This window comes from Chionomys nivalis, chromosome 25, assembly GCF_950005125.1.
Source record: "Chionomys nivalis chromosome 25, mChiNiv1.1, whole genome shotgun sequence".
NCBI classification, from domain to species: Eukaryota; Metazoa; Chordata; class Mammalia; order Rodentia; family Cricetidae; genus Chionomys; species Chionomys nivalis.
This window is the reverse complement of record NC_080110.1, coordinates 28,806,876-28,834,703: the sequence shown is the minus strand read 5'-3', so window position 1 is coordinate 28,834,703 and position 27,828 is coordinate 28,806,876. Positions and strand designations below refer to the sequence as shown.

The 27,828-nt window shown below is 48.6% G+C and overlaps 1 protein-coding gene across 6 annotated transcripts in view; it reads right to left on the bottom strand.

Moving 5' to 3' along the window:
• Rbms2 (RNA binding motif single stranded interacting protein 2) overlaps nucleotides 1-27,828 on the bottom strand; it is a 63,117-nt gene that overhangs the window by 7,791 nt on the left and 27,498 nt on the right. For all 6 annotated transcript variants that reach the window (XM_057757463.1, XM_057757465.1, XM_057757464.1 and 3 more), the window contains 6 exons: nucleotides 17,031-17,197; nucleotides 11,625-11,683; nucleotides 10,578-10,669; nucleotides 7,679-7,836; nucleotides 416-495; nucleotides 224-333 (listed from right to left, as the gene is read on the bottom strand). In XM_057757463.1, coding sequence (XP_057613446.1) covers nucleotides 224-333; nucleotides 416-495; nucleotides 7,679-7,836; nucleotides 10,578-10,669; nucleotides 11,625-11,683; nucleotides 17,031-17,173 — 642 coding nt within the window. In that variant the 5' untranslated portion in view covers nucleotides 17,174-17,197. The remainder of the gene's footprint in view (nucleotides 1-223; nucleotides 334-415; nucleotides 496-7,678; nucleotides 7,837-10,577; nucleotides 10,670-11,624; nucleotides 11,684-17,030; nucleotides 17,198-27,828) is intronic.

Here is a 27,828-nt window from a genome sequence, read left to right as displayed (position 1 = left end):
AACACAGGGTTCTTACTTTGAGCCCAGAGTACCCACGAGTCCCACTATGGGGTTTTGGAACTCTGCAGGTTGCAAATCTGCACGGAAGAGCGAGGAAACAACCAGCAGCCCGCAGCTGCAGACTGCTCTAGAAAGCCGCCTAAGCGCACAGAAACCAGGCCGAGGCCACTGCCACCCCACGTGAATGCCTTCAGGGTTTGTGTTTCCTCAGAGGTCTGTCTACCATGTCTCCATTCCTTGGCCAGGCCCGTCCATTTTGCACAAATTTCCCTTGGTTCTGGCGTTTCTTTGGCCCGCCATCAGCAAATTTGCAGAGCAGGGGGTCAGATGGTGCTGGCGAGAGAAGAAAGCAGACAAATGCTGGGCCGTCACACTTGGCGCGCTCCTCCAGTGGCCCGACTCCCACGGCACTCACCTGCCACTCCAGGGGGCGTCTTGATATACTTCCCGTTAAAGTGGGTGATGACGGCTTCACACTTCTCTGTGGACTCCATCCTAAGAAGCATATGAGAGGTGAGGCTCTCCCTGTGCAGGTTCCACACACTCAGTCCCTAGTCCCATGCATGCTCCAGAAGCTTTATGTGGTACACACATGGAGTTCCTGTCACACGTGTTCATCTCAAGGCAGCTGCGTTTCGGTTTTTGTTTTTCAGACAGAGTGTGTGTATGCTCCTGGCTGGCCTCGAATCCTCTAAGGATGACTTTGATCCTCCGATGCTCCTGCCTCAGTGCTGCAATTGCAGAAATGCTCCACCATGTCTGACTTTTCTGCAGTACTAAAGACTGAGCCGAGGATGATGCGGCTGCGACAAGCTAACACCTTACTGACTGGATGCATCCCTGGCCCTTTACTGTACAATTCCTAAGAGGGCAGATGAGGGGGTTCAGGGGGAAAGGCGCCTTCCAGCAGGCCCAGCGACTTGAGTTCCATCTCTGGAACCCACGTGATGTTAGGAGAGAGCCAACTCCTGATGACTGTCCTCTGACCTTAACACATGCTGTACACACAAACGTGCACATATGTACACACGAGACAAATTTAAAATTGTTTTCAAGTGGCTACTGAACCATTAAAAGAAAAAATTCACCGGGCAGTGGTGGCGCACACCTTTAGTCCCAGCACTCGGGAGACAGAGGCAGGCGGATCTCTGTGAGTTTGAGGCTAGCCTGGTCTACAAAGTGAGTTCCAGGACAGGTTCCAAAGTTACACAGAGAGACCATGCCTCGAAAATAAATTTCAATTGTTTATTTGAGGAAACTGCACAAGCAATGATTTTGCTAATATTTTTTATTTCTGGCAATAATTATCAAGACCCAATTATCTATGGCATATTGTTATGATTGGCAATGAGGAGCTCATGCGGCCTGTGAGATGGCTCACTGGGTACCACGGCCAAGTCTGATGACTTGAATGACCCCAGAACCCACATAGAATTGACTCCTGTGAGCTGTTCTCTGGCTTCCACCTAAGAGCCAGCTCTCTCCCCAACAGTTGATAAATAAGTGCTTTTTAAAGGGGGGGAGGGGACTGAGAAAGAACTGAAGATGTCGGTGCCAAAGCTGTAAGTGAGAACGCTCGGAAAATGCCCGCTTCTACCCCTCAAATGTGCACTGGATACAGGACCCACAGGCCGGCTCACTTCACAGTTCTGAAATGGGACCCTGCTTTACGAGCCACACTAGCTGGGATTTCAGTAGCTCTGCCCTCGGGCTGGCAAGATGCTCAGCAGGTCAAGGAGCCTGTGAATCTGATGTCACTCACTCATGTCAAGTCTCACAGGAGCTTAATCCCTGGAACCCTCATGGTCAAAGAGGAAAAGTGATCCCTAAAAGTTGTCATGTGACCTGCACCCTCCTGCCATAGCACACCCACACATAGAGACATACAAATTCATGAAATAATAAAATGTAATGAAATATAAATGGACAAATAGACACTGACCGTCCTTTAGTCCCAGCTACAGGTGAGCTGGGATTCAAAATCTACCTTAGCTACAGAGTAGGGCCAAGGCCAGTCTGGTCAGCGTTTGAGACCCTGTGGAATGGTCAGCTTTGTCAACCAGACACAACCCAGACTCCCTGGGAAGTCTCAGTGTCTCCAGGGGACAGTTAGTTCACATGGGTGGCACCAATTCCCTAGTCAGGGAACCCTAAACCCTGTAACCAGGCAGGTGAGCATGCATGAGTTCATCTGCTGTGGGTTTTGTTTTGTTTAATAGAGTCTCACTATGTAAGCCTTTTTGGTCTGAAACTTACTATATAGACCAGGCCTAATCTCCACCTACTTGTGCCTCCGGAGTGCTGGGTTGACAGCAAGCATCACCGTAGCCAGCTGCTCTCTTGTCTTGACTGTGGGTGTGACTGGACTAGCTGGGTTCTCACCCTGACTTTCCCGAGATGAACCACAACCAAGAACCATGAGCGGAAATAAACATCTTTCCTAAGTTGTCTTTCGTCGGGGGATTTTATCACAGCAACAAAGACCGAACTGGGACATGCTGTCACAAAATGAAAAGTCAAAAGGACAGCGATGTAGCTCAGTGGCATACTGTGTGCCTAGCATGATGGAAGTCTGGGGGTTTAGCCCTACTGCAAAGAAAACAAACAGGCACAGGGGTGAGGAGATCTGTGTTCAGTCCCCAGCACATGCAGAGAGGCCAGATGTGACGCTGATACCTACATACTGGTGCAAGCACACCTCATCCTAACCCCCCCAAAAGTCCACCCCAAACTGTCTGACCGTGTAATGACTTGACATGTTGACTATTTCTTTTGGCATGGAGGAGGAGGTGCTATGCTAACTAAGGGCGCTGTGAGTTAAGAGCATCTGCCCTCGAGGACACATGAGCTCAGCATAGTGGCCCAAGTCTGTAGTTCCAGTATTTAGGAGGCTGAGACAAGAGAATCTCAAGTTCAAAGCCAGACTGGGCCTTCACAGCAAGACCATATCATGTTTCAGTTTTTTTAAAAAAAAATCAAAAATTTAAAAAGTAAAAGAAAATGTGTTTCAAAAGCGATGGACCCAAGCCCAGTGAATTTTCATCTTGTCATACTGGGAATTGCCATTAGGTGGCGCTACTCAGTTTGAGCTTATTAATTTTTTTTCTAACCAAAACCTCTATTAGTTACAAAAAAAGGGGGGAGGTGGAGGGATGTTTTGTTCTTTAAGATAGGTCTCATGTAGTCTAAGGGCTCCCTCTCCTCCTGCCTCTCTCTCCCAAATGTTAGGGTTACAGGGTGGCCACCATACCCAGTTCACGTCAGTCTTGGAATCACTGACTAAGGGAATATTCATGAGCAGGCAAGAGGCTGAAACACAAAGAGCTCAGACCAATTACCCAGTATTTTCTGAGCTAAAAACAAGTATCAGCCAGGCAGTGGTGATGCACACTTTTAATCCCAGCACTTGGGAGGCAGAGACAAGTGGATCTTTGTGAGTTCGAGGCCAGCCTGGTCTACAGAGTGAGTTCCATAACAGTCAGAGCTACACAGAGAAACCCTGTCTTGAAAAAACAAACAACAATAACAAAAACAACCCCCCCACACAAGTATCAGAATCTCATTTCAAGTGAAACTCGCTTGCTTGATTTTTAATATTTTATGTATTTGTTTGGGGAGCCTCACTGTCACCCTGGCTGGCCTTGAACCTCAAGTGACCCCACCCAGCTACAGCTCAGACCATGTTCAGCTTCCGCTGTTGTTTCGGAGACAGGCTCTTAATAAAATCAACTCTGAACTTTCTAAGTAGCCCAGGTCAGCCTCAGAATTGTGACTTTCTTGTTCTGGCCTTCCAAGCCTAAGGGTATATACGACACCCAAACAGTTTTTGTTTTTATCTTGAAGACAGAGTCTCCTGACCCAAATGACCTTGAACTTTATTATGTACATAGTATTCTTCTGTCTGCATGTATGCCTGCAGGTCAGAAGAGGGCACGAGATCTCATAGAGCTCATTATAGATGGTTGTGAGATACCATATGGCTGCTGGGAATTGAACTCAGGACCAGAGCAGCCAGTGCCCCTAACCTCTTAGCTGTCTCTCCAGTCCGCCCTTGAGCTTTTGATCCTCCAGCCTCCACGTTTTGAGTGCACAGATTACAGGGAAGCACAACACCGCATACCCATCTTATTCCATATTGGAGGTCAAACTGGGGCTTCATGCATACCAGTCAAGGGCTCTATCAACTGAGCAACATCGCCAGTCTGTCTCGAGCAGGGCTGAGACCTAGGTAGCCCTGGCCAGCTTAATACTCCCTATTCTATCAGATACACGAGCTCTGAACCTGAGGGGGCGTGTGAGCAGGGGATGGGGAACTTGGGGGGGGCGTGTGAGCAGGGGATGGGGGACTTGGGGGGCGTGTGAGCAGGGGATGGGGGCTTGGGGGGGTGTGAGCAGGGGATTGGGGGCTTGGGGGGGCGTGTGAGCAGGGGATGGGGGACTTGGGGGGCGTGTGAGCAGGGGATGGGGGCTTGGGGGGGGTGTGAGCAGGGGATGGGGGCTTGGGGGATGTGAGCAGGGGATGGGGGCTTGGGGGGGTGTGAGCAGGGGATGGGGGACTTGGGGGGGTGTGAGCAGGGGATGGGGGACTTGGGGGGCGTGTGAGCAGGGGATGGGGGCTTGGGGGGGTGTGAGCAGGGGATGGGGGGCTTGGGGGGGTGTGAGCAGGGGATGGGGGACTTGGGGGGCGTGTGAGCAGGGGATGGGGGCTTGGGGGGTGTGAGCAGGGGATGGGGGCTTGGGGGGGTGTGAGCAGGGGATGGGGGCTTGGGGGGGTGTGAGCAGGGGATGGGGGGCTTGGGGGGCACGTGAGCAGGGGATGGGGAACTTGGGGGGGCGTGTGAGCAGGGGATGGGGGACTTGGGGGCCCTGTGAGCAGGGATCAGAGGACTTGGGGGACGTGTGAGCAGGGGGTCGGAGGACTTGGGTAGCATGTGGAGCAGGGTTCGGAGGACCTGGGGTGTGTGTGTGAGCAGGAGATCAGAGGACCTGGGGGGTGTGAGGAGGGGGTTGGAGGACCTGGGGGACATGTGAGAAGGGGATCAGAGGACCTGGGGTCATGTGAGCAGGGGATTGGAGGACGGGGGGGGGGGATCGGAGGACCTGGGGGATGTGTGAGCAGGGGATCGGAGGACTTGGGGGAGTCCCTTTTCCTTCCACATGAGTCTGGGGGTCAAACTCAGGTCGGCAGGTTTGTCAGCACTAAGCACCTTTACCTTGCCAGCACCCAAACAAAATCTTTTTTTTTTTTTTGGTTTTTCGAGACAGGGTTTCTCTGTGGTTTTGGAGCCTGTCCTGGAACTAGCTCTTGTAGACCAGGCTGGTCTCGAACTCACAGAGATCCGCCTGCCTCTGCCTCCCAAGTGCTGGGATTAAAGGCGTGCGCCACCACCGCCCGGCCCAAACAAAATCTTAAATGAAATAAAAGCAAATCTGACAAAGGAGCAAAATATATATATATCAAATAAAAAAAAGAAAGCATATTTAACAAGTGGTGCTGACATAACTGGATATCAACATGTAGAAGAGTGAAAATAGACCCATATCTATCACCATGCACAAAACTCAAGTCCAAATGGATCAAAGACCTCAACATAAAGCCAGTCACACTGAACCTTATAGAAGAGAAAGTGGGAAGTACACTTGAACACATTGGCACAGGGAACCACTTCCTAAGTATAGTCCCAGCAGCATAGACACTGAGAGAAACAATAAAGTTTCTCCTGAAACTGAGAAGCTTCTGTAAAGCAAAGGACACTGTCAACAAGACAAAACGACAGCCTACAGAATGGGAAAAGATCTTTACCAACCCCACATCAGACAGAGGTCTGATCTGCAAAATATACAAAGAACTCAAGAAATTGGTCACCAAAAGAACACATAATCCAATAAATAAAATGGAATACAAGCCTAAACAGAGAACTCTCAACAGAGGAATCTAAAATGGCTGAAAGACACTTAAGGAAATGTTCAACATCCTTAGTCATCAGAGAAATGCAAATCAAAACAACTCTGAGATTCCATCTAACACCTATAAGAATGGCCAAGATCAAAAACACTGATGACAACTTATGCTGGAGAAGTTGTGGGGAAAAGGGAACACTTCTGCATTGCTGGTGGGAATGCAAGCTGGTACAGCTCCTTTGGATGTCAGTGTGGTGATTTCTCAGAAAATTAGGAAACAACCTTCCTCAAAATCCAGTAATACCATTTTGGGGTATATATCCAAAGGATGCTCAATTGTGCCACAAGAACATGTGCTCAACTATGTTCATAGCAGCTTTATTTGTCATAGCCAGAACCTGGAAACAACCTAAATATCCCTCGACTGAAGAATGGATAAGGAAAATGTGGTACATTTACACAATGGAGTACTACACAGCAGGAAAAAATAATGACAGCTTGAATTTTGCAGGAAAATGGATGGAGCTAGAAAACATTATTCTGAGTGAGGTAACCCAGACACAGAAAGACAGTTATTACATGTACTCACTCATAGATGGTTTTTAAACATAAAGCAAAGAAAGCCAGCCTACAACCACAATCCCTGAGAACTCTGACAACAATGTGGACACTAAGAGAGACTTACATAGATCTAATCTACATGGGAAGTAGAAAGTAGAAAAAGACAAGATCTCCTGAGTAAATTGGGAGCCTGCGGACCTTGGGGGATGATTGAAGGGAGGAGGGGAGGGGAACAGAGAAAAATGTAGAGCTCAATAAAAATCAATAAAAAAAAAAAAGCAAATCATTTTCTAGGTAGGCTAGGATCAACTGAAGCTCCATGACACATGAGCCCAGAAGCAGGCAGCCTAGAGAACAGGAGTCGCTAAGGCTCAGAAATGTCCTCCATCACGGTGGTCGGCCAAGGCAGCAGCTGCTCTGCGACGCACACACGTCTCCCTAAAGATCTAAGAAGTGGAGCAATCCTTCCTCCCACCCCATCCTACTGACATGAGGATGAAGTCTCCGCACTACGGTTCTTCTCCATTAGTAGGAGGCGGTGGGGGAAGCACAGGAGCAGACAGCGGTAGGATGGGGTGAGGCACGCCTGGAATCCCAGCAACTGGGAGGCAGAGGCACCCGTCAAGTTACATGCTAAGACCATGTTACACACACACACACACACGCTTCACTACCAAGGGTTTAAACAGTTTTTTATTACATTTCATGAATTTATTGTGTGTGCGCACACGCCACAGCACATATGGAGGTCAGAGGACGACTTGCTAGCGTCCTTTCTGTCCTACTGGGTGTGTTCCAGGGATCAAATGCAGGTCATCAGGCTTGGTGTAAAGTGCCTTGACTTAGTAAAGTCACCTTCCTGGTTCTTAGTAGGTATTTTTGACCATTATTTTGGTCCATGTAAGGGGGAAGGGCACTGTGTGTGTGCCTGTCTGTCTGTGTGCCTGTGTGTCTGCTTGTGTGTACCTGTGCATGCGTGTGTATGTTGTTTCCTAAGTTATCTCTTTTTTTTTTGTTTTGTTTTTCGAGACAGGGTTTCTCTGTGGTTTTGGAGCCTGTCCTGGAACTAGCTCTTGTAGACCAGGCTGGTCTCGAACTCACAGAGATCCGCCTGCCTCTGCCTCCCGAGTGCTGGGATTAAAGGCGTGCGCCACCACCGCCCGGCCAAGTTATCTCTCTTTAGTCACCCTTAAAACCGTCTAAAAACGTCTCTCACCTCGCAAAGCCAACTCCCCTGCTGGCCCCACTAGTGTCTCGAAGGATTCGGGTGGAGATCACCTGACCAAACGGCTTCAGCATCCCCTCCAGTTCCTGCTCATCCATCGACAGAGGGAGGTTTGAGATATATAAATTTGTAGGGTCTTGCTCCTGTTGCTATGAACATGAAAAGTGAAAATTGAGACTCACATCTTTATCCCCATGAAACCCTCAGGAGCTGGCAGTGATGGTGCACTCGGGAGTCAGAGGCAGGTGGATCTCCGTGAGTTTGAGGCCAGCCTGGTCTACAGAGTGAGTTCCAGGACAGACAGGACCACACAGAGAAATCCTGTCTCAAGAAACCAAAAATAAATAACATTTGAGAAAAGAAACATTAAGGTGGTTGCAAATAAAGAGTATTTTTTTTTTTTTTTTTGGTTTTTCAAGACAGGGTTTCTCTGTGGCTTTGGAGCCTGTCCCGGAACTAGCTCTTGTAGACCAGACTGGTCTCGAACTCACAGAGATCCGCCTGCCTCTGCCTCCCGAGTGCTGGGATTAAAGGTGTGCTCCACCACCACCCGGCAATAAAGAGTATCTTAACAGCTTATAATATCCAGTCCTATCATCACGTACCATCTATCTAGCCCAGGAATAAAAATTACAGTATTTACTATGTGTACTACTGCACAATCACTAATACAAGCCACCAGCGATGTCGGTGTCTCTATGAGATCCAGGCAGAGCAAAGGCTCCTCTTGCCCAGCATCCTGACCAGAGGTTACAGATTCCTGGGACTGGGACCACCGTGCCAACTCCATAGTTCTGAGTAATCTCTCCCCCTTCCTTCTTAGCAGGCTTGTCTGAGTGGGTTCATGTGCCCACTCCTGGGTGGAAGGGAAGCAGGAGGGGGAGGAGGAAACAGAGAAAGGGCCAGGCTCACGACTGCTCAGTGCTTTACCTGGGGCCCTGAGAGTCCAGTATCCTGGACGCCCAAGGCTAAGGTGAGAGGCTACGCTTGGGGAGGGGGCGGTGATGGGGCTGAGGTCAGGGAGAGGGTGCGGGTGTTCCTAGAGTAGACTGCACAGTGGCCATTCTGCCTCGGGGCTGAGTCACAGACAGTGGTGAGCTGCCATGTGGGTGCTGGGAATTGAACCAGGTCCTCTGGAAGAGCAGCAAGTGCTCTTAACGGCTGAGCCTCCAGAGCTGTTTTTGTTTTTTGTTTGTTTTTTGTCTTGTTGTTTTTTTCCCCGTGTATATGCACGTGTGGCCTGTTCTTGAGACAGGGTCTCACTCTGCAGTCCTGGACGGCCTAGAACTTGCTGAGCCGCCAAGGATGAACTTGAACTCCTGGTCCTTCTGTCTCCCTCTCCCAGGCTCTGTGATCACAGACATGTTACACTGTGCCTGTCTCTAGAGCTGTTTTCAAGACTGTAAGTCATCACGCTGCCTTGGTCAGTAGTTCCCAGCAACCTTAATCTCACTTCCAACTTCTCCTTCCTTCCTTTGTTTTTCTTAAAATGTATTTATTTTGACTTTACACCTGTGGGTGCTTTGCCTGCAGGTAGGTCTGTGTACCATGCGTATGCAGTGTTCATGGAGGCCTGAAGAAGGCATTGGATCCCCTGGAACTGGAGTTAAGATGGTTTTAAGGTACCAGGTGGGTACTGGGACCTAGACCCAGGTCCTGTGTAAAAGCAATCAGTTCTCCTCTCTCCAGCCTGCCTCCCTCCCTCATCCCTCCTCCCTCCCTCCTTTCTTCTTCCTTCCATCATTCCTTTCTTCTTTCTTTCTTTTGAGACTAGTTCTCAGTCTACGTTAGGCTGTCCTGGAACTCTCAGCAATTCTTTCCCTCCCAAGTGCTGGGATCATAGGCCTGAGCCATCACACCAGACTTCATTTTCCTTTAACCATTAGAGAAAAAAACAGCTGTCTTGGGGCTGGAGAGATGACTCAGCTGTTAAGAGCACTGGCTACTCTTCCAGAGGTCCTGGGTTCGATTCCCTGCCCCTGCACGGGGACACAGAACTGTAACTCTAGTTCCAGGAAGGGCTGCTTTACCAGCTCCTTCACAGTATCTCACAGATACTCACAGTATCTGAGACGCCTCAGCAAGGCAGGGGACTGTCCTCCCTTGATGAAGGCTTCTAGCTTTCTAGGGACTGGCATGGAAAAAAGAGTGTACAAAATTCTGAGCTCCAGGGAGCTCTACCCAAGAGACACAGTTCTCTTCCTTGCATGCTCTAGGTCTTCCCTTCCCCACCCTTCCCAGCAGGGAGCAGGGGCAGGCCTAGAGCATTCTCCAGAGCCTGAGTTGCACAGCTGGCTTCTTCAGAGAATGCTGCAAAACTGTTACCATCTGTCCCAGGAAAGTGGGGCAGGTGGAGGAGGCAGCAGGGGGGCCAAAAGGCCTGGCCGCGTGTCTGCCACACAAAGGACAGTCTTCTCCAGTGGCTCAGCCTGTCTGTGTCCAGATGCTACCAGAAAGATGGCTCTGTGGTCAAGAGCACATTCTGATCTTGCAGAGGACCTGAGTCCAATTACCATCACCTACATGAGGTAGCTCCAAGATGTGAGCGCATGCACACACACACACACACAAACACATACAAATGCATACATACACACATATATACAAACACACACAAACGCATACACACACATACATACACACATATACATACATATACACACATATAAGCATACATACATACACACATACACATGAATACACACATACATGCAAATACACATACATAGACACACATATATACACACATATACATACATATATACACACACACTCATGCACACATGCTGTGCAAGCTGTAGATAATTCTTGCTCATCAATTTCATATTTGGGAGGCCCCAAACCATTACTTTGGTGCTGATGGTCACCCTGGAAAGGCAGGTGGTCTTACCTTTGCCATTTGTGCCTGCACACCACTGGCTTTCAGTGCGGTAACAGCCTTCTGTGCTGCTGAGGGACTGTCAAAGTCCACAAAACCATAGCCTGGAACAGGGAAACAGCATCACGGGGAGGTGGGAGGTGTAAGGAGGTAGGAGACCCAGGCTTTTCAGGAGACAGAGGAAGGGTTATGGTCCGTGTAATGATGTCACGGGAGAAAGAGAAATTAAGAGTGTTCAGGCGACTGTCCATGCGACCCCTCACCCAGAGGCTAAGGATGCCAAGGGAAATGGACCCCTTGTGGTATTCTGCCTTTCTCCTCATTAAAAACCTGGGGCTTCAGACCTAAGGTATTATTAAATCCTAGACCTCAGGCACTGCTAAAGGACTCCCATCTTCTGACAGCCCCAGAAATGCCGTGCAGGGAGGAATAGAGAAGGGCAAGAGGAATGGATCGAAGCTGCCCTTCCCTACTCTTCCCACTGCTGCACCAGAAATGTTCAACCCTCCATAGCTACTCAGCACTGGAGAACACCTGTGGGCTGTCCTGTTTACAATGGTAGGTAGAAACAATGTGTCCTGCGTCCATCCACGGAGACTGTGGCCCAAGGGAGCTCCAGCCAGACAAGGGAGCCCCAGGAAGACAAGGGAGCCCCAGGAAGACAAGGGAGCCCCAGGAAGACAAGGGAGCCCCTAACAGCTCTTTAAGCTCCAGCTCTGGTCACCCAGGAGTCTAAATACCTATCATACCTATCAGTCATAAGGTCCCAATCCCCAGCTCCTCCCCGGCACCTGACGCTCAGACTCCCAGCAGCAGGAGGCAGAGGCGAAGGCTGGACTCCCGCAGCAGCCGCCTTCTTACCTTTGCCCCCTCTTTTTTTTTTTTTTTTAATATTTATTTTTTGTATGCCTGAAGGCCAGAAGAGGGCATCAAACCTCATGACAGATGGTTGTGAGCCACCATGTGGTTGCTGGGAATTGAACTCAGGACCTTTGGAAGAGCAGGCAATGCTCTTAAACACTGAGCCATCTCTCCAGCCCCACCTTTGCCCCTTCTTACCTTTGCATTTGCTCGTGGTCTTGTCCAGGATGGCCTTGGTGGAGACAATCTTGCCATATCTAAGGGAAAGGAAACCGCAAAGTTACAATCTGGGGACAGGGGCTAAGAAGAGGTCAAAGTGTCTCAAAACAAAAGCACAGGACAGAGAGCCTGGTATAGTGACACTCGGGAAGCAAGGCAGGTGGATCTCTGAGTTCAAGGCCAACCTGGTCTACAGAGCAAGTTCCAAGACAGCTAGAACTATACAGAGTAACCCTGTCTGTCAAACAAAACAAAAAGACAAACATTAATTTAAATTGCCATGTATATGTCTTTATATCCCAGCACTCGGGAGGCAGAGGCGGGTGGATCTCTGTGAGTTTGAGGCCAACCTGGTCTACAGAGCTAGTTCCAGGACAGCCAGGGCTACACAGAGAAACCCTGTCTCGAAAATCAAAACAACAACAACAACAACAAATGTCATCTGTGCAGTAAGTGGTAGCAGAGGCCTTTGACCTCAGCGCTCAGGGAACAGAAGCAGGTGAATCTGTGAGTTAGTGGACAGCCAGGTTGGTCTACTGAGTTGAGTTCTAGGCCAACCAAACTTTATAGTTTGTTGAAAAAAAAAGCCATTGTTGTTAGTTTTTACCGCCATGACAAAATGCCTGGCACCAACACCTTTTAAGGGAGAGGCAGTTTCTTTAGGTTCGCGGTTTCAGTCCATCATGGCAGAGAGGGTGAAGGAGCTCACAGCATGGGAAAGGAAGGGAGGGAAATAGGAACCCCCCTCCCCTCCCCCTGCACCAGTGAGCATCCTCTCTTTCCTCTTCTAGTCCACCCCATCCCACCCCCATCTAGGAGAAGGACTCCCTATATCCAGGAAGATTTCCCTGCTTCCCTGTCACACCCAGACTGCTGTGGTTTCCATGGGAATGGCCCGTGGCTGAAAACTTGTTTCCCAGCTGATGACACTGCTTTAGGAGGTAGAGGGGCACTGGATGAACGGTAGCCAGGACTTTACAGCCTAGCCCCACCTGGCTGCCCTTAGCTTTGCTGATGTCAGTGTGACCAGCCATGGTGGACCGTGTCCTCTCAGACTGTGGCTGGACAACCTTCTTCAGGAACTGTTTTCTGTCTGGTATTTATCATGGCAAAGAGGAAACTAACTGCTGTCCCGCGCTTTTCAGTCTAATCACGCCGATGAGACCAACTGTCGCATTGTCCTTAATAACCCTAACCCCTCAAAGGCACCAGATGAAATAAAGTCACTACACTACAGTCCTCACAAGGCCAACTCATTGATCTCCTTTAGCTAGGACAGTTCTGGGAAAGAAGCTTGGCCACACCCACATACAGCACAAAAGGATGGAGCTCCCATCAGGATTCCTTCTCTCGTGTGCGCGCACTCTCTCATGCGCTCTCTCTCTCTCTCTCTCTCTCTCTCTCTCTCTCTCTCTCTCTGTTTGGTTTTGTATGTTTGTTTGTTTTGAGACAGGGTTTCTCTGTGTGGCCCTGACTGTCCTGGAACTCAATTTGTAGACCAGGCTGGCCTCGAACTCAGAGATCTGTCTGCCTCTGCCTCCTGAGTGCTGTGATTAAAAGTGTGAGCCACCACTACCCAGCTAGCTTCTTGATTCTACTTTTCTTTCAGACAAACACATTCATCTTATTAAAAATAATAAGATAAACCAGGCGGTGGTGACGCACGCCTTTAATCCCAGCTCTTGGGAGGCAGATCTCTGTAAATTAGAGGCCATCCTGGTCTACAGAATGAGTTCCAGGGACAGCCAGGGCTACACAGAGAAACCCTGTCTTGAAAGCCCCCCAAAAAGTAATAATAATAATAAAATAGGTGCTACAAAGACTGTTCACTGGTTAAGAGCACTGGCTGCTCTTCCAGAGGACCTGGGTTTAATCCCTAGCATCCAAATGACAGCTCATAACTGTCTGTGACTCCAGTCCCAGATCTGACACGCTCTTCTGGCCTCTGTGGGCACCAGGCATGTATGTGATACACAGACATATATACACAGGCAAAACATCCATACACATAAAAAATAAAATTAAAACTAAACATTTTAAAAATAATGAGCCTTTGTTCCTCTGAGCCCCTCTTTCCAGCACCCCGCTGATGTCTTATGTGCGTGCCAGCCTGATCCAAACCGTTCTGGCTAACATCTGGCTCTGCTGCCTTTCCGCCCTGTGACCTTGGACAAGTCCTGTGAGCTCCTGGGTCTCAGCTGGCCTCACCACCACAACCCTCTCCCAACATATTTCAGAGTCAGCAGGTCACTGCCTGTGCTCTCTGACCTGGCTTTCTGTCCCTCTGCAGCCTTCATGAATGAGTTAAATCAACCTGTGACCTGCTTTCAGGCTACATTCAAGAGGTCTGTGTTTTTCAGTTTTTTGGAAATCCTTGGGGCGGCAGGGGCCCGCGCAGCTCCCAGCGCTTGAGCCCTGCAGCTCTCACGTAATGTTAGAAGCATCACTAGAAAAGCTGCTACCGCTACATTCTACTCCAGTGTTGTGAAGATCGCGGGCAGGATAGCAGCCACGGCCAAGGTCAAAAGAACAGTGGCAGCTGTGGCTGGACAGAGTGGGGTGGGGACGGGGACAGGACAGGGACTGGAGATGGACGGGACTGCAGTTGGGATGGAAAGTAAATGAAAAAATAATGCTATTTAAATTTTAAAAACAAAAAGAATAAGGGCTGAACAGAAACAGTTGGCAGGAACTAAATTTGAGACTAATCAAGCATTAAATAGATATCTCCTCTTATTCCTAAAGCTGGGATGCCTGACTGGTTGGTTTCTACTTCCTGCCCGCCCATCCCCCACCTCAACTCCCCCACCCCCGCCCCACTGACTTTTTCAGGGGAGCTTCTGGGACCTAAAGGATTAAGCCAGGGAATGCTCTGGAGGTTGGGAATAGAACGTGTTAAAAGGAGGTGGGGACCACTGGTCCTGGGGTCTTTTGAGGCTCCATACTTGGATTCTAGCCCAAATTTAAGCCAAGATGGAGTGGAAGTGCTGTCCGCCAGAGGACACCCAAGCTGCTATCCCCATCAAGGCCCCAGGGTGGAGCCTGCTGTGGTCGAGCAGCCTGAGACTCGGAGCCAGAATTTCCAGTGCAGCTGGCAACAGCTGGGTCACAGCTTCCCATCCTCAGAAGGAGCCCCAGCAATAGAACCAGGAGATCCAGCCCCAGGCCACACCTCTCCAGCCCCAGGCCACACCTCTCCGTCCCCAGGCCACACCTCCCCTCCAGCCCCAGGCCACACCTCTCCAGCCCCAGGCCACACCTCCCCTCCAGCCCCAGGCCACACCTCCCCTCCAGTCCCAGGCCACACCTCTCCGCCAGGCCCTCCAGAGTTTGGGACTCAGCAACCCAAGAAGAGATCACCGGGACAAAAGCAGGAAGTCCTTCTGAGCAGGAGAAACTTCCTTCTTAGAGAGGCTCAGCTCCCTGCTCCCCGCAATCAGGCTCCACCCAACCCGTTCCTTCTCTGCTGCACTTCACTCCTCCATTTTTCTTTGACTGATTTTTTTTTTCTTTTTGAGACAGGGTTTCTCTCTGTAACAGCACTAGCTGTCCTGGAACTTGCTCTGTAGATTAGACCGGCCTTGAACTCACAGAGATCTGCCTGCCTTTGCCTCGTGCTGGCATACACTTACCAAGCTGTTCGACTGAGTTTTAAAAAGATTTCATTATTTTCAAATACGCGTGTGTCTGTGTGGCCATGCTCCTGTGACTACTGGAGGCGCCGGGCTGCAGCTACAGGCAACTGAGCTGCACAATGTGAGATCAAACTCAGATCTTTAATAGCAGTTTACGAGCCCAGCTGGTGGTGGCGCACGCCTTTAATTCCAGCCCTTGGGAGGCAGAGATAGGTGGATCTTGTGAGTTCAAGGCCAGTCTGGTCTACAAGAGCTAGTTCCAGGACAGGCTCCAAAGCTACAGAGAAACTCTGTTTCGAAAAACCAAAGCAAACAAAAAACAACAACAAAAACCAATTTATGCTCTTAACCATTAAACCATCTTTCTGGCTCCCTTCCCACTCCCGTTCTGGACTCCTAACTCCATCCTCCATGCTGACCATGGGAGGGCAAATGAAAGCCGAAAAGAGCAGGGAAGTTTCTTAGACCAGAATGTAGCACCTAGGCAGAGGGCTTGCAGCTACAAGGCCTCAGGTTTGCAATGCAGCGAAGGTCTCTGAATCCAGAACCTTTTTGACTCCATTCCCTGAATGCTGAGATTACAGGCATGGACCACTATGCCTAGCAGGAAACCCTTATAGTATTATCTACCATATTTCTAGTATATAGCTACACAGACGGGTACCCTGTGGCCCAGCAATATACCCAGCATGAATGTGTTAACATGCACACAGCAAAGCGTAGGTTCCCGGCACACCGTTTGTATCCAGAATAGCCACAAACTGGTGACAGTGCCAACATTTACAACAGAACGGGCAATTCTATACAGCAACAAGAACAGTTAGTGCAGGGGACTGGAGAGAGAGCTCAGGGTTTAAGAGTACTGGCTGCTCTTCCAGAGAGCCAGGATTGGATTCCTAGCATCCATCAAGTGATTCACACCTGTCTGTAACTCCAAATCCAGGACACCCACACATGTGGTACATATAAACTCACACAAGCACATAATATACACATAAATAAAACTATAGCCAGGTATGGTGGTGCATGCCTTTAACTCCAGAATTTGAGAGGCAGACACAGGAGAACAAGGAGCTTAAGGCCAGCCTAGACTATATGATCCCATGTTTTAAAAAAAACACACACACACATATGCACACCATAGAGATTACTGGCGTGCCTGTTGAGGGCCTCAGCCATTGTGGGCGGTTCTGCCCCCACCTAGGACTATGTAAGTGGAGAAAGGGAACTGAGTGGCGGCAGGTGATGGTTTTCCTTTCTTCCTGGCTGTGGGTGTGACCAGCAGCCTCCAGCTGCCTCACCTGAACTTTTCCAGGAAGACACCTCAAGCTATGAGACAAAAGAACCCTTTTCTCAAGGTGATTTTGCTTGAGGCCAGCCTAGGATCCTTGGGAGTCTGTCTCAAAGCAACAAAGCCAAAATAGTGGCAACAAGAAAGAGTTCTGCATGCCTTGTGATCCTGCTGTGACTGCATGCCATGGCTGTGAGGGAGAAACACGCAACTGTCAACTGTCGCAGTTCAGCCTAGAGCGTGCGTTGTGACCCTGCTGTGACTGCATGCCCTGGGTGTGAGGGAGAAACATACAACTGTCGCAATTCAAGCTAAAAGCATGTGTTGTGACCCTGCTGTGACTGTGTGTGCTGTGAGGGAGAAACACACAACTGTCGCAGTTCAGAGCATGTGACAGGAAGCCAGCGAAGGCAAACCTGTGCTGGCCCTGGAAGCCTTCCCCTGGGGAGCACAACTCACGGCTGACAGAGCTTGACAAGGTCCTGGTCGGTGGTGCCCGGCTGCAGTCCTCGGATGTACAGATTGGTTTTGCTCAGCTGCTCACTGCCGCTGCTCCCACTGCTACTATTAGGGGTACTGTTCCTGGGACTGGGCGGTGCCATTTGCTGAGACAGTGACACATACGGCTGCAGGGAGACATGAAGATCAGGTCAGGAAGATTCTACACGTTGGAGAAAGCAGTCCCAGCAACACATTCAGAAGGGGAATAAAAGAGTAAAAAGAATGATTGACGGGCCAATGAAATGGCTCAGCCAACCTACTGAGCGGAGCTTGCTGCACGTGGGGGAAATCTGAACCCTAAAAGTTGCCCTGACCTCCACATGTGCGCTGCATTGTGGCATGCCCGCACACACGCACACATACGTGAACACACACAATAAATACAGAAAATATAAAAACTATAGCCAGGCAGTGGTGGCGCACACCTTTAATCCCAGCACGTGGCAGGCAGAGGTAGGCTGAGCTCTGTGAGTTCGAGGCCAGCCTGGTCTACAAAGCGAGTTCAAGGACAGAGGGCTACACAAAGAAACCTGTCTCAAAGAACAAAAACAAACAAAAAAGATGGGTGTGATGTCACACATTTGGAGGGAGAGGCAGGGGGATCTCTATGAGTTGGAAGCCAGCTTGGTCATCCTGGATAACAAAGCAAACTCCAAGCCAGCCAAGGCTCCACGGTGAGACCCTGTCTCAAAAACCAAACAACAATAAAAGAATCTGCCGGGCGATGGTGGCGCACGCCTTTAATCCCAGCACTCGGGAGGCAGAGGCAGGCGGATCTCTGTGAGTTCGAGACCAGCCTGGTCTACAAGAGCTAGTTCCAGGACAGGCTCCAAAGCCACAGAGAAACCCTGTCTCGAAAAAAAAACCAAAAAAAAAAAAAAAAAAAAAAAAAACAATAAAAGAATCTAAGAGAGAAGAAAATTGAGAAGTGCCCTTAAGTAACACTCATCTGGCTTCCTAAAAGAAAGGACTTTTGCTCAACGCTCTACACTGAACTGTTGCAATTCAAAACTATTTTGTGTTGTTTTCTGTCTGAAGCAGGATCCCGGCTTCCCAGGGTGTTTCTTAAACTCTTGCTCCTCTGCCTTTGTTTCTTCAGTGCTGGAATTATGTGTGTGCGACCGACCACACCAGGTTACAGTTCAAAACTCTGGTAGCCACTCATTTGCTGCCAAATTCATTTTTTTGTTGTTGTAAAGATTTATTTATTTACTGTGTATACTGTATTCCGCCTGCACGTGTGCCTGCACGCCAGAAGAGGGCGCCAGATCTCAGTACAGATGGTTGTGAGCCACCCTGGGGTTGCTGGGAATTGAACTCAGGACCTTTAGGAGAGCAGCCAGTGCTCTTAACTGCTGAGCCTTTTCTCCAGTTCACCAGATTCATTTTTGACCTGGGGCCCTTAACTTCATTATTAACCAATTACCAGGGCCAGAGAAAAATCCTTCCCATACATGAAGCCTATGTTCCTGGTGCGTAGTGAACCAGACTGAGGAAGATGAGAGAAATCAGCTTACGGAATAGCTTCATTCCATACTTAAAGCCAAACAGTCGCACAGATGGACCAGGGATCCGGCTTTATGACTGCAACCGCCACCTGGATATAAATGATTCCTTCACATGTCCTGAAGCTAGTGGTCTGTATGGCATGTAACACAGATGAATGTTTTTGCTTGGGTTCCAACTCATAATATCTCCAAATAAGAGAAGGTGCACCCTCGCTGGAGTAACAGATTCCCAGTGCTTGCTCACGAGACCCTCCAGGCTATTTCAGGCTTCGATAAACCCTTGACTTGCCAACTACATGTGAGCACTGATTGGTCTTGTGAGGAATCATAGATTAATTAAATGGCTGGAATATTTCACCATGCTTTTTAATTTCTGCAGGTGCTGGAGATTGAACCCTTGATTCTATGCTAGCCAAGTACTAAACCTCAGTGTTTCTGACTTTTAATATTGAACCATGGGCTAAATAGCCCAGGCAGGCCCTCCTACTTCCAAAATTCAAACTGGTAAACTGCTGTGGAATATTCCTTTGCACTGTGTGAATACATGTCGCTGTGACTGGTTTAATAAACAAGCTGACCGACCAATAGCTGAACAGAAGAAGATTAGGCAGGAAAGCCAAACTGAGAATGACGGGATGAGGAAGGGCAGACGCACAGGGAGCAGATGAACACGCCATGTTAATAAGGTACCACCACACTGCAGAGCAGAAATAAGAAATATGGGTTAACTTAAAATGTAAGAGATAGGCTGAGCATTGGTGGTGCACGACATTAATCCCAGCACTGGGGAGGCAGAGGCAGGTGGATCTCTGTGAGTTTGAGGCCAACCTGGTCTACAGAGTGAGTTCCAGGACGGGCTCCAAAGACAGAGAAACCCTGTCTTGAAAAACCAAAAAAAAAAAAAAAAAAGACATGGGGGAGGGCGGAAAGGGGTCTTGGTCAAGCCTCAACCCGGTGATGGGACATACTTCATTGACTCCCATGGGAGGCCATAGTGTCTCTGAGGAGTGGATGGGGGGATGGACTGAGAGAAAGGTGGGGGGAGTGGAATGAGGGGAGGGAAGGAGAACTGGGATTAATACGCAAAATTTAAAAAGTTAAAAAGTAAGAGCTGGTTAGTAATAAGCCTGAGCAATTGGCTGAGCATTTATAAGTAATATTAAGCCTCTGTATGTTTATTTGGGACTGGGCTGTTGGGATAGGGAGACGTCTGTATACAGTAAATCATCGGGTTGTATTGGGGTTACTTACAGGAGAGTGAGTGAGGGGTTATTTCACCCCAGCCCACCCCACCACAGAACTGGACCAGGAAAGGTGGACACCTGGAGCAGACTGCACAACCTACAGGCAACTCAACAGGTTGGTGGGGGCGGTGTGTGTGTATGCGGTGTCTTCTCCAGGAGATTGGTTGGTCTGAGCTCTGAGCCTGTCCTGGCTACTTTTGCTTGTCTGAGAACATCTCTTCATGGTCCTTACCACTTATTTAAGCCCGTGTGAGCTTATTTGCACAACCCAGGGTGACTTCAGACTCCTCCCTCATGGGCTGAGTGCACAATAGTGCCCAGCCGTAGTGTATTTAAACACACTCCCACCAGGAGTTTACAAATTAGACCTCACAACCCGGAAAGGCGGCGGAATGAAAAGCGTGTGTTAGAGAGGATCCAAGCAAAACGACAAAAGAGCAAGACAGAATAGACGGTTCCCGAGAGAAGTTTCCCTTGAAAGGACAAGCAGAAAGAACCATGAGCTCAGAAGCCAGTGTCCGGACACATAATCACCCTGTGCTGGCCAGTGCCAAGTCAACTTGAAAAAGAGAGTCATCTGGAAAAGTGAGAAGATGCCCCCCACTTCACTGGCCTGTGGGTGCGCCTATGGGGGGTGGGTGTTCTCTTGATTAATGATGGATTTGGGAGGCCCCAGCAGCCCACTGTGGGTGGTCCCGCATAGGACAAGGAAACAGGCTGAGTAAGCCCTGGAGAGCAAGCACATGCCACCACGGTCTCTGCTTCAGTCCGTGGCTCCAGGTGGTCATGGTGTTCTAGCACAGCAACAGGAACCCTAAGACAAATTTTGCCTTCACACCTACTGAGATGACGATAATGACGCACGAGGAAGGGCCAGTGAGGGTACAAGGAAACAGAAATCGGAAATCGTGTGCACTGCAAATGAGATAGCAAAACAATGCGGTCACTCTTTTGTGCTTGTACATTTGCTTGAGACAGGTCCTGTGAAGCCCAGGCTTGCTGCAGGATAATCTTTTTGTACACTGTAAAGATGTATCTCTGCCTAATGCACCTTGTGATTGGTTTAATTAAGAGCTGAGTGATCAATAGCTGGGCAGGAGAGAATAGATGGGAACTCAGGCTTAGAACCTAGGTGCAGAGGAGACGCCAGGGAGACACTGATGAGGTCAGACATACGGTACAGAGTAAAGGTAACAGAGCCACGTGGCAAAATACAGATTAATAAAAGCAGGCTAATTTAAATTATAAGTGATGTGGGATTCTCCTCTGTATGCTGTGAATATCACTGATTAATAAAGAAACTGCTTGGACCAGCACAGGACAGAATAAAGGTAGGCGGGGAAAACTAAACTGGATGCTGGGAGAAAGAAGCAGCCATGGAGATGCCACCAGAGACAGACATGCCAGAACTTTGCTGGCAGGCCACGAACCTCATGGTAAAATATAAAATAATAGAAATGGGTTAATTTAAGAGATAAGAGTGAGCTAGAAATATGCATAAGGTAACAGGCCAAGCAGTGCTGTAATTAATACGGTTTCTGTGTGGTTATTTCAGGGCTGAGCAGCTGGGAACAAACAAGCAGCCTCCTCCTACATATAAGAGCCAGTGGGACAAGCCTAAGCTACTGGTCGAGTTTTCATAACTAATATGAAGTCTCCATGTCATTCTTAGTGAGCTGGCGGCCTAAAGAAAAGTCTGACTACACAGGCGCACCTCTCCTGCCTCTCCTGCGTTGGTGTAGTAACTCTGGGTATCCTTGAACTCTTGACCTTCCTGCCTCCTCTTCCCAAGTGCTGAGACCACAGCTGTGCCCCAGCATATCCAATTGTTTCATATAACGATTCCAAAAGGACCTGTCACCCATGATTCATTTGCTCGTCTCTGTCAGGAGACAGAGGCAGGAGGACCCCTGAAAGTTCAAGAGCAGTCTGGATCACATGATATTGTGCCTCAAAAGCAAAACAAAGTGTGGGGACAGAACGGCAGTCTAGCACGAAGCCTTCAGTCGCCCGGCCCCACACACAGCCAGGAGCGGTGGCGACAACAGTGGTCCCAGAAGTTCAGAGGCAGCGTCAGGAGGGCCGGAGCGACGGCTCAGTGGTGATCTGGGCAATGGTGACGCACACACTTAATATAAGCATTCGGGAGACAGGGAGGCGGAATGCCGGCTGCTCTTGCAGAAGACCAGAGTTAGGTTCCCCAGAACCCACATCAGGTGGCTCCGGGGATGACACCCGGTTCTGGCCTTTATAAGCATTGTACTCACGTATACAAACCTACATCTGACACACACAAACACATAATTAAAAGATAAAAACAAGGGGCTGCAGAGACAGCTCAGCAGTTCAGATCACTGCTGCCCTTGCAGAGGGCTTGGGTTTGATTCCCAGCACCAACATGACAGCTCACAACAGTCTAACTCTGGTTCCGAGGGACCCGATACCCTTCTCTAGCCGCCTCAGAACCAAGCGTGTACACAGCGCATATACATACATGAAGGCAAAACACTCATACATATAAAATAAAAATACATAAATCTAAAAAAGTTTTTTTCTTTTGTTTTTGAGAAGGGTTTCATCTGGAACTCACTTTGTAGATGAGGCCAGCCTGGAACCCATTCTGTAGATGAGGCTAGCCTAGAACCCATTCTGTAGATGAGGCTAGCCTGGAACTCACTCTGTACATGAGGCTAGCCTGGAACCCACTCTGTACATGTGCCAGACAATGGTGGCACACGCCTTTAATCCCAGCACTCAGAGGCGGGGGATCTCTGAGTTGGAGGCCAGACTGGTCCACAAAGAGAGTTCCAGGACAGCCTGAGCTACAGAGAGGAAGCTTATCTCAAATATATATATATATATCACACACTAAATAAATGAATAAATGAATGAATGCAAGAAAGTAAGGCGGGAGCCGGGTGGTGGTGGCGCACGCCTTTAATCCCAGCACTCGGGAGGCAGAGGCAGGTGGATCTCTGTGAGTTCGAGACCAGCCTGGTCTACAGAGCTAGTTCCAGGAAAGGCTCCAAAGCCACAGAGAAACCCTGTCTCGAAAAAACAAAAAAACAAAAAAAACAACAAAAAAACAAAAACAAAGTAAGGCGGGGCTGAAGAGATGGCTCAGAGGTTAAGAGCATTGCCTGCTCTTCCAAAGGTCCTGAGTTCAATTCCCAGCAACCACATGGTGACTCACAACCATTTGTAATGGCGTCTGGTGCCCTCTTCTGGCCTGAAGGCATATACACAGACAGAATATTGTATACATAATAAATAAATAAATAAATAAATATTTTTTAAAAAAGCAAGAAAGTAAGGCAAAGGTCCCCTTTCTACTTTGGTTTGTGTAATGAAGAAGGGGAGTTCCAGCCCTTTCTCAAGGTTACACATTTCCTACGGAATGCAGTCTCGCTCCGTGAGTATACGGGTGTGTACGCCTGTGCATGCATTCACACTTGAGTATAGTGCTCGCGGGCCATGCTGTGTATGTGGAGGTCAGAAGACACCCTCAGTATGGCTACCCACTGTCCATTTCAAGACAGGCTCGCGGGCTGGAGAGATGGCTCAGTGGTTAAGAGCATTGCCTGCTCTTCCATAGGTCCTGAGTTCAATTCCCAGCAACCACATGGTGGCTCACAACCATCTGTAGAGGGGTCTGGTGCCCTCTTCTGGCCTGCAGACATACATGCAGACAGAATATTGTATACATAATAAATAAATAAATATTAGAAAAAAAAAAAAAAAGACAGGCTCGCTCTTTTGTCTGCTGCCACCCAGGCCAGGTTACGCGGCTGGTGGTACCCTGGGGACTTTTCCACGTCTGCTTCCCACTTGCAGGGGAACACGGGGATTTCAAAGTGAGCTAGAGAGCCCAGCTTCCCTGGTCCGAAAACGTTCATGACAAGGGCTCTGCCTACGGAGCTCCCAAGTCCGAGTCTTAATTTGACTTGTCACGTGGCTCCCAAGCCTACCCCGTCCACTCCCATCCATCTACACTGGAGCAGCCGATGACTTTCACCGACTACAAGCATCTGTTTATGAAATAAGACGTTTCTAAAATGTGTTCAAATCCAGTCTTAAATGAGATTTAAAAACGGGTAACGGGCAGGAAAGCTGGTCCACACCTGCAATCCTAGCACTTGGGAATCGAGGGTAGAAGGATCAGGAGTTCAAGGCCAGCCTGGCCTATATGAGGCCCTGTTTAGAAAATAAATAAAATAGAATAAAATAAAAGTTTCTAAAGAAACAGCCAGGCAGTAATGGCACACACCTTTAACCCCAACACTCCAGAGGCAGAGGCAGGGGGATCTCTGAGTTAGGGGTTAACCTGATCTACAAAGTGAGTTCCAAAACAGCCAAAGCTGTTACAAGGGGAAATCTTGTTTTGAAAAAAATAAAAATTAATAAATGAGAAAAACAGGTGAAAAGTTTACAATAAACCATACTGTCCCCTCTGCTTCACTGTAACGTCTGGAGATGTGGCTCTGTAGCAGTGCTCTCATCTGTGCACATGTTGGGCAAGCCCTACGCCACGCTTCAGCCCCATCCCCCAGACAGAGATCTTCCCCATTCACCAAAGACATCTACTGCGTTTAGGAGTTGGTCTGATATTTGCAAAAGGACCAAATCATGAGTTCTGTCATCAGCACTAGACTGCAAACACATGCTCTCTGCCCCCGTGTCTCACTCCAGAGGACCCACCCTGCTTCAGCCAGCGTCTTCAGAAGCAGCGCAGACGCGATAGCACAGGCCTGTCATCTGCCCCTGGGCAGGCTGAGGGAGCCTGGACAACAGCGGGGACCCAGCAGAGACAGGGACAGACAAGGAGGTTTCCCAGGGCCAGGAAGTTCCCACAGGGAAAGTCCACAGGTTTTTGTTTGTGGATAAAAAAATAAAGGGGCTGGAGAGATGGCTCAGTGGTTAAGAGCATTGCCTGCTCTTCCAAAGGTCCTGAGTTCAATTCCCAGCAACCACATGGTGGCTCCCAACCATCTGTAATGAGGTCTGGTGCCCTCTTCTGGCCTGCCGGCATACACACAGACAAAATATTGTATACATAATAAATAAATAAATAAATAAATAAATAAATAAATAAATAAATAAATAAATAAATATAAAAAAATTAAAATATCTAAAATAAAAAAGACAGGGCTGGAGAGATGGCTCAGAGGTTAAGAGCACTGCCTGCTCTTCCAAAGGTCCTGAGTTCAATTCCCAGCAACCACATGGTGGCTCACAACCATCTGTAATGAGGTCTGGTGCCCTCTTCTGGCCTGCAGGCATACAGACAGAATATTGTATAATAAATAAATAAATAAATAAATAAATAAATAAATAATAAATAAATCTTTTTTAAAAAGATATTTAAAAAAAAAAGAAAAAAATAAAGAAAGAACATAACAGTCCCTAGGGATGGTGGAGGAGGTTTACCGTGGATAAAGGGAGACATAGCCAGGGGCAGGGACATCTGAGGGAGTCCAGAGTGGACATGGTCAACTGTGCTGGGCCATGTGGGGAAAGGGGGAGGGGAAGGGAAAGAGAACAGGGAAACAGGGTACAGCAGCCAGGAGGCCCCAAAGAGGAGGGGCAACCAAAATGGCTGGATTATATAGGGAAGGGCAGCCCACCCGCTGGGTTGGAAGCCAGTCAGGAGGGCCCTGCAATAGGTGGGGTTGAGGGGTGCAGGGAGAACCTGGTGGCCACACTGATTTGGTATGTTAAACAGGCATCTCAGCCATTTGTCCCAGGGTCTGAGACCTAACAGTTTGGCTTTATAGTATACTGGAGATGAATCTGTCTGGTTCTAGATTTAGTATTACAACACCCAGCAGTTTAGAAATGCAAGATGTCTTTTGTTTGTTTAGTTTGGTTTTGATTCTTTTGTGACAGGGTCTCTCTGTGTGGCCCTGGTTGTACTGGAACTAGCTCTTGTAGACCAGGCTGGCCTTGAACTCACAGAGATCCTCCTGCCTCTGCCTCCCGAGTGCTGGAATTAAAGGCGTGCGCCACCACCGCCAGTCTTGTTGCTTGTTTCTTGACACCTTGCCTAATGTAACCCAGGCTGGCTTTGAACCCCAGATGTTCCAGCTTCCTGAGTGCCAGGGTTACAAAGCTCACCACCACATCTGGCCTGATAAAGGATCTTTTGAAGATTAGTTTTTTTTTTTTTTATGGTTTATTTAGCTTTATTTATGTGCATTGGTGTGAAGGTGTCAGATCCCCTAGAACTGGATTTTCAGACAGTTGTGAGCTGCCATGTGGGCACTGGGATTTGAACCCGGGTCCTCAGGAAGAGCAGTCAGTGCTCTTAACCGCTGAGCCATCTCTCCAGCCCCTGAAGGTTAGTTTTGTTAATATTAAACGTCCACTTTTATTTCTTTTGTTGGTTTTGTTTTTTGATTTTTGAGACGGTTTCTCTGTGGCTTTGGAGTCCGCTTTTTTTTCCTACTTAGCGCTTTTTTCTAGTTCTCAATAGGAGGGAAGAAGGAAATGCTCCAGATCAAAACCTTCAGACCTCAGCAAGTCTCAAAGTCTGGAACACACTCTGGTGGTGGAAATGGCAGAAGGAATATCAAAGCATAGCCCTGCCAGTTTTCAAGTCCTGTTTCTGTGAATAGCGGCGTTAGCCAGGAATGACTGCTCCCCAACTGCTTTGGTCACAGTGTTTCATAACAGCAATAGTAACCAGAACTGAGACCGTGGCCACGGTGCCACTGGACTTCCGATCCTTCTGACCCCACCCCCTGATGCTGAAACACAGGCGTCACCATGGCCAGTTTTATGCGGGGCTAGGACTGGGACTCTGGGCCTCGTGTATACTGAGCAGGCACTCAGCAACTAAGCTACATCCCAGTACATCACTTAATGCAAGGTTTCCATTTCTCAGATGAGAAAAGATAAATTCACTTTCTGTATAATTATTCAGCTGTTCATTATCATTCAGAAATAGAATAGAAAATGTTTTGATACTTAATGTATTTTTTTCAAAAGTATGTATCTTTAACTTTAGATAGCATTTAACTAGTAAAGTGTAGTTAAACACAGGCTTGGGATCTTCCTCCCTTGGGGCCCTCCCATTCCCAGGAGTTCTTATTTTCCTTGATAAATCTATGAAAATCAAGCAAGTCAACACGAAGAAACCTGGGCTCAACTGTGGCTCAAAGAACAGAGCTACAATGGTGCAGGCTTGCGGTTGCAGCACTAGGGAGGTAGAGGTAGAAGATCAGGAGTTCAAGGTCACCCTCAGCTAGGTCAGCCAAGGTTACAGGAGACCCTCAGCAACACCATGAGACCCTCTGCAACACCAAGGAGGAAAGAGCAGAGGCGGTGACCTACTTTTACTAGACACGCCAGAAAGTGACTTTAAGACTTCAAAAACAAGGAGGGGAACTTAGTTATTTAGAGAACCAAAGAAACCAGGCCGTCCCTTAGTCCCAGCACTCAGAAGGCTGAGGCAGGCAGGTCTCAGGAAGTCCAAGGCCAGTTTGGTCTGAAGTGAGTTCTGGGCCAATCAGAGCTACACAGTGAGACCCTGTTTCAAACAAAACAAAAGCAACCTCCCCTCTCCCCACATAAAAACAATCTGAGAAGAAAAATACCATTTCAGAAAAAGGGAACAGTGTGGCGAGAGTCGTGAGGTGCTTTGACAAGACTTATGGCCAGTGAAGCTGGGGTGTAAGGCAGACAAAGGTAGGCGGAATTTTCCAGATACTGTAAAGTGCTGAAGGCTTCATTCTCAATACAAGAGACGGTGGCTAATTTTAAACAGCAGCAAAGACCCTAGACCCATGTTCTGAAGCAATGACGCTGTCTACCATGGGAGACCAGGTTACAGAGAGGTGGGGGGAGCCGTGTCACTCAGTGACTAAGCCAACAAAAAAAAAAAACTCCCAGTGAGCAGCAACCCTCAGTGCCCCCGCACGCGTCAGCTCGATGACTTTACAACAATACCCACTACTCCCCGTGCCAAGAACGCTTCCATCTGGGCCTTTAATGCCTTCCACTCAA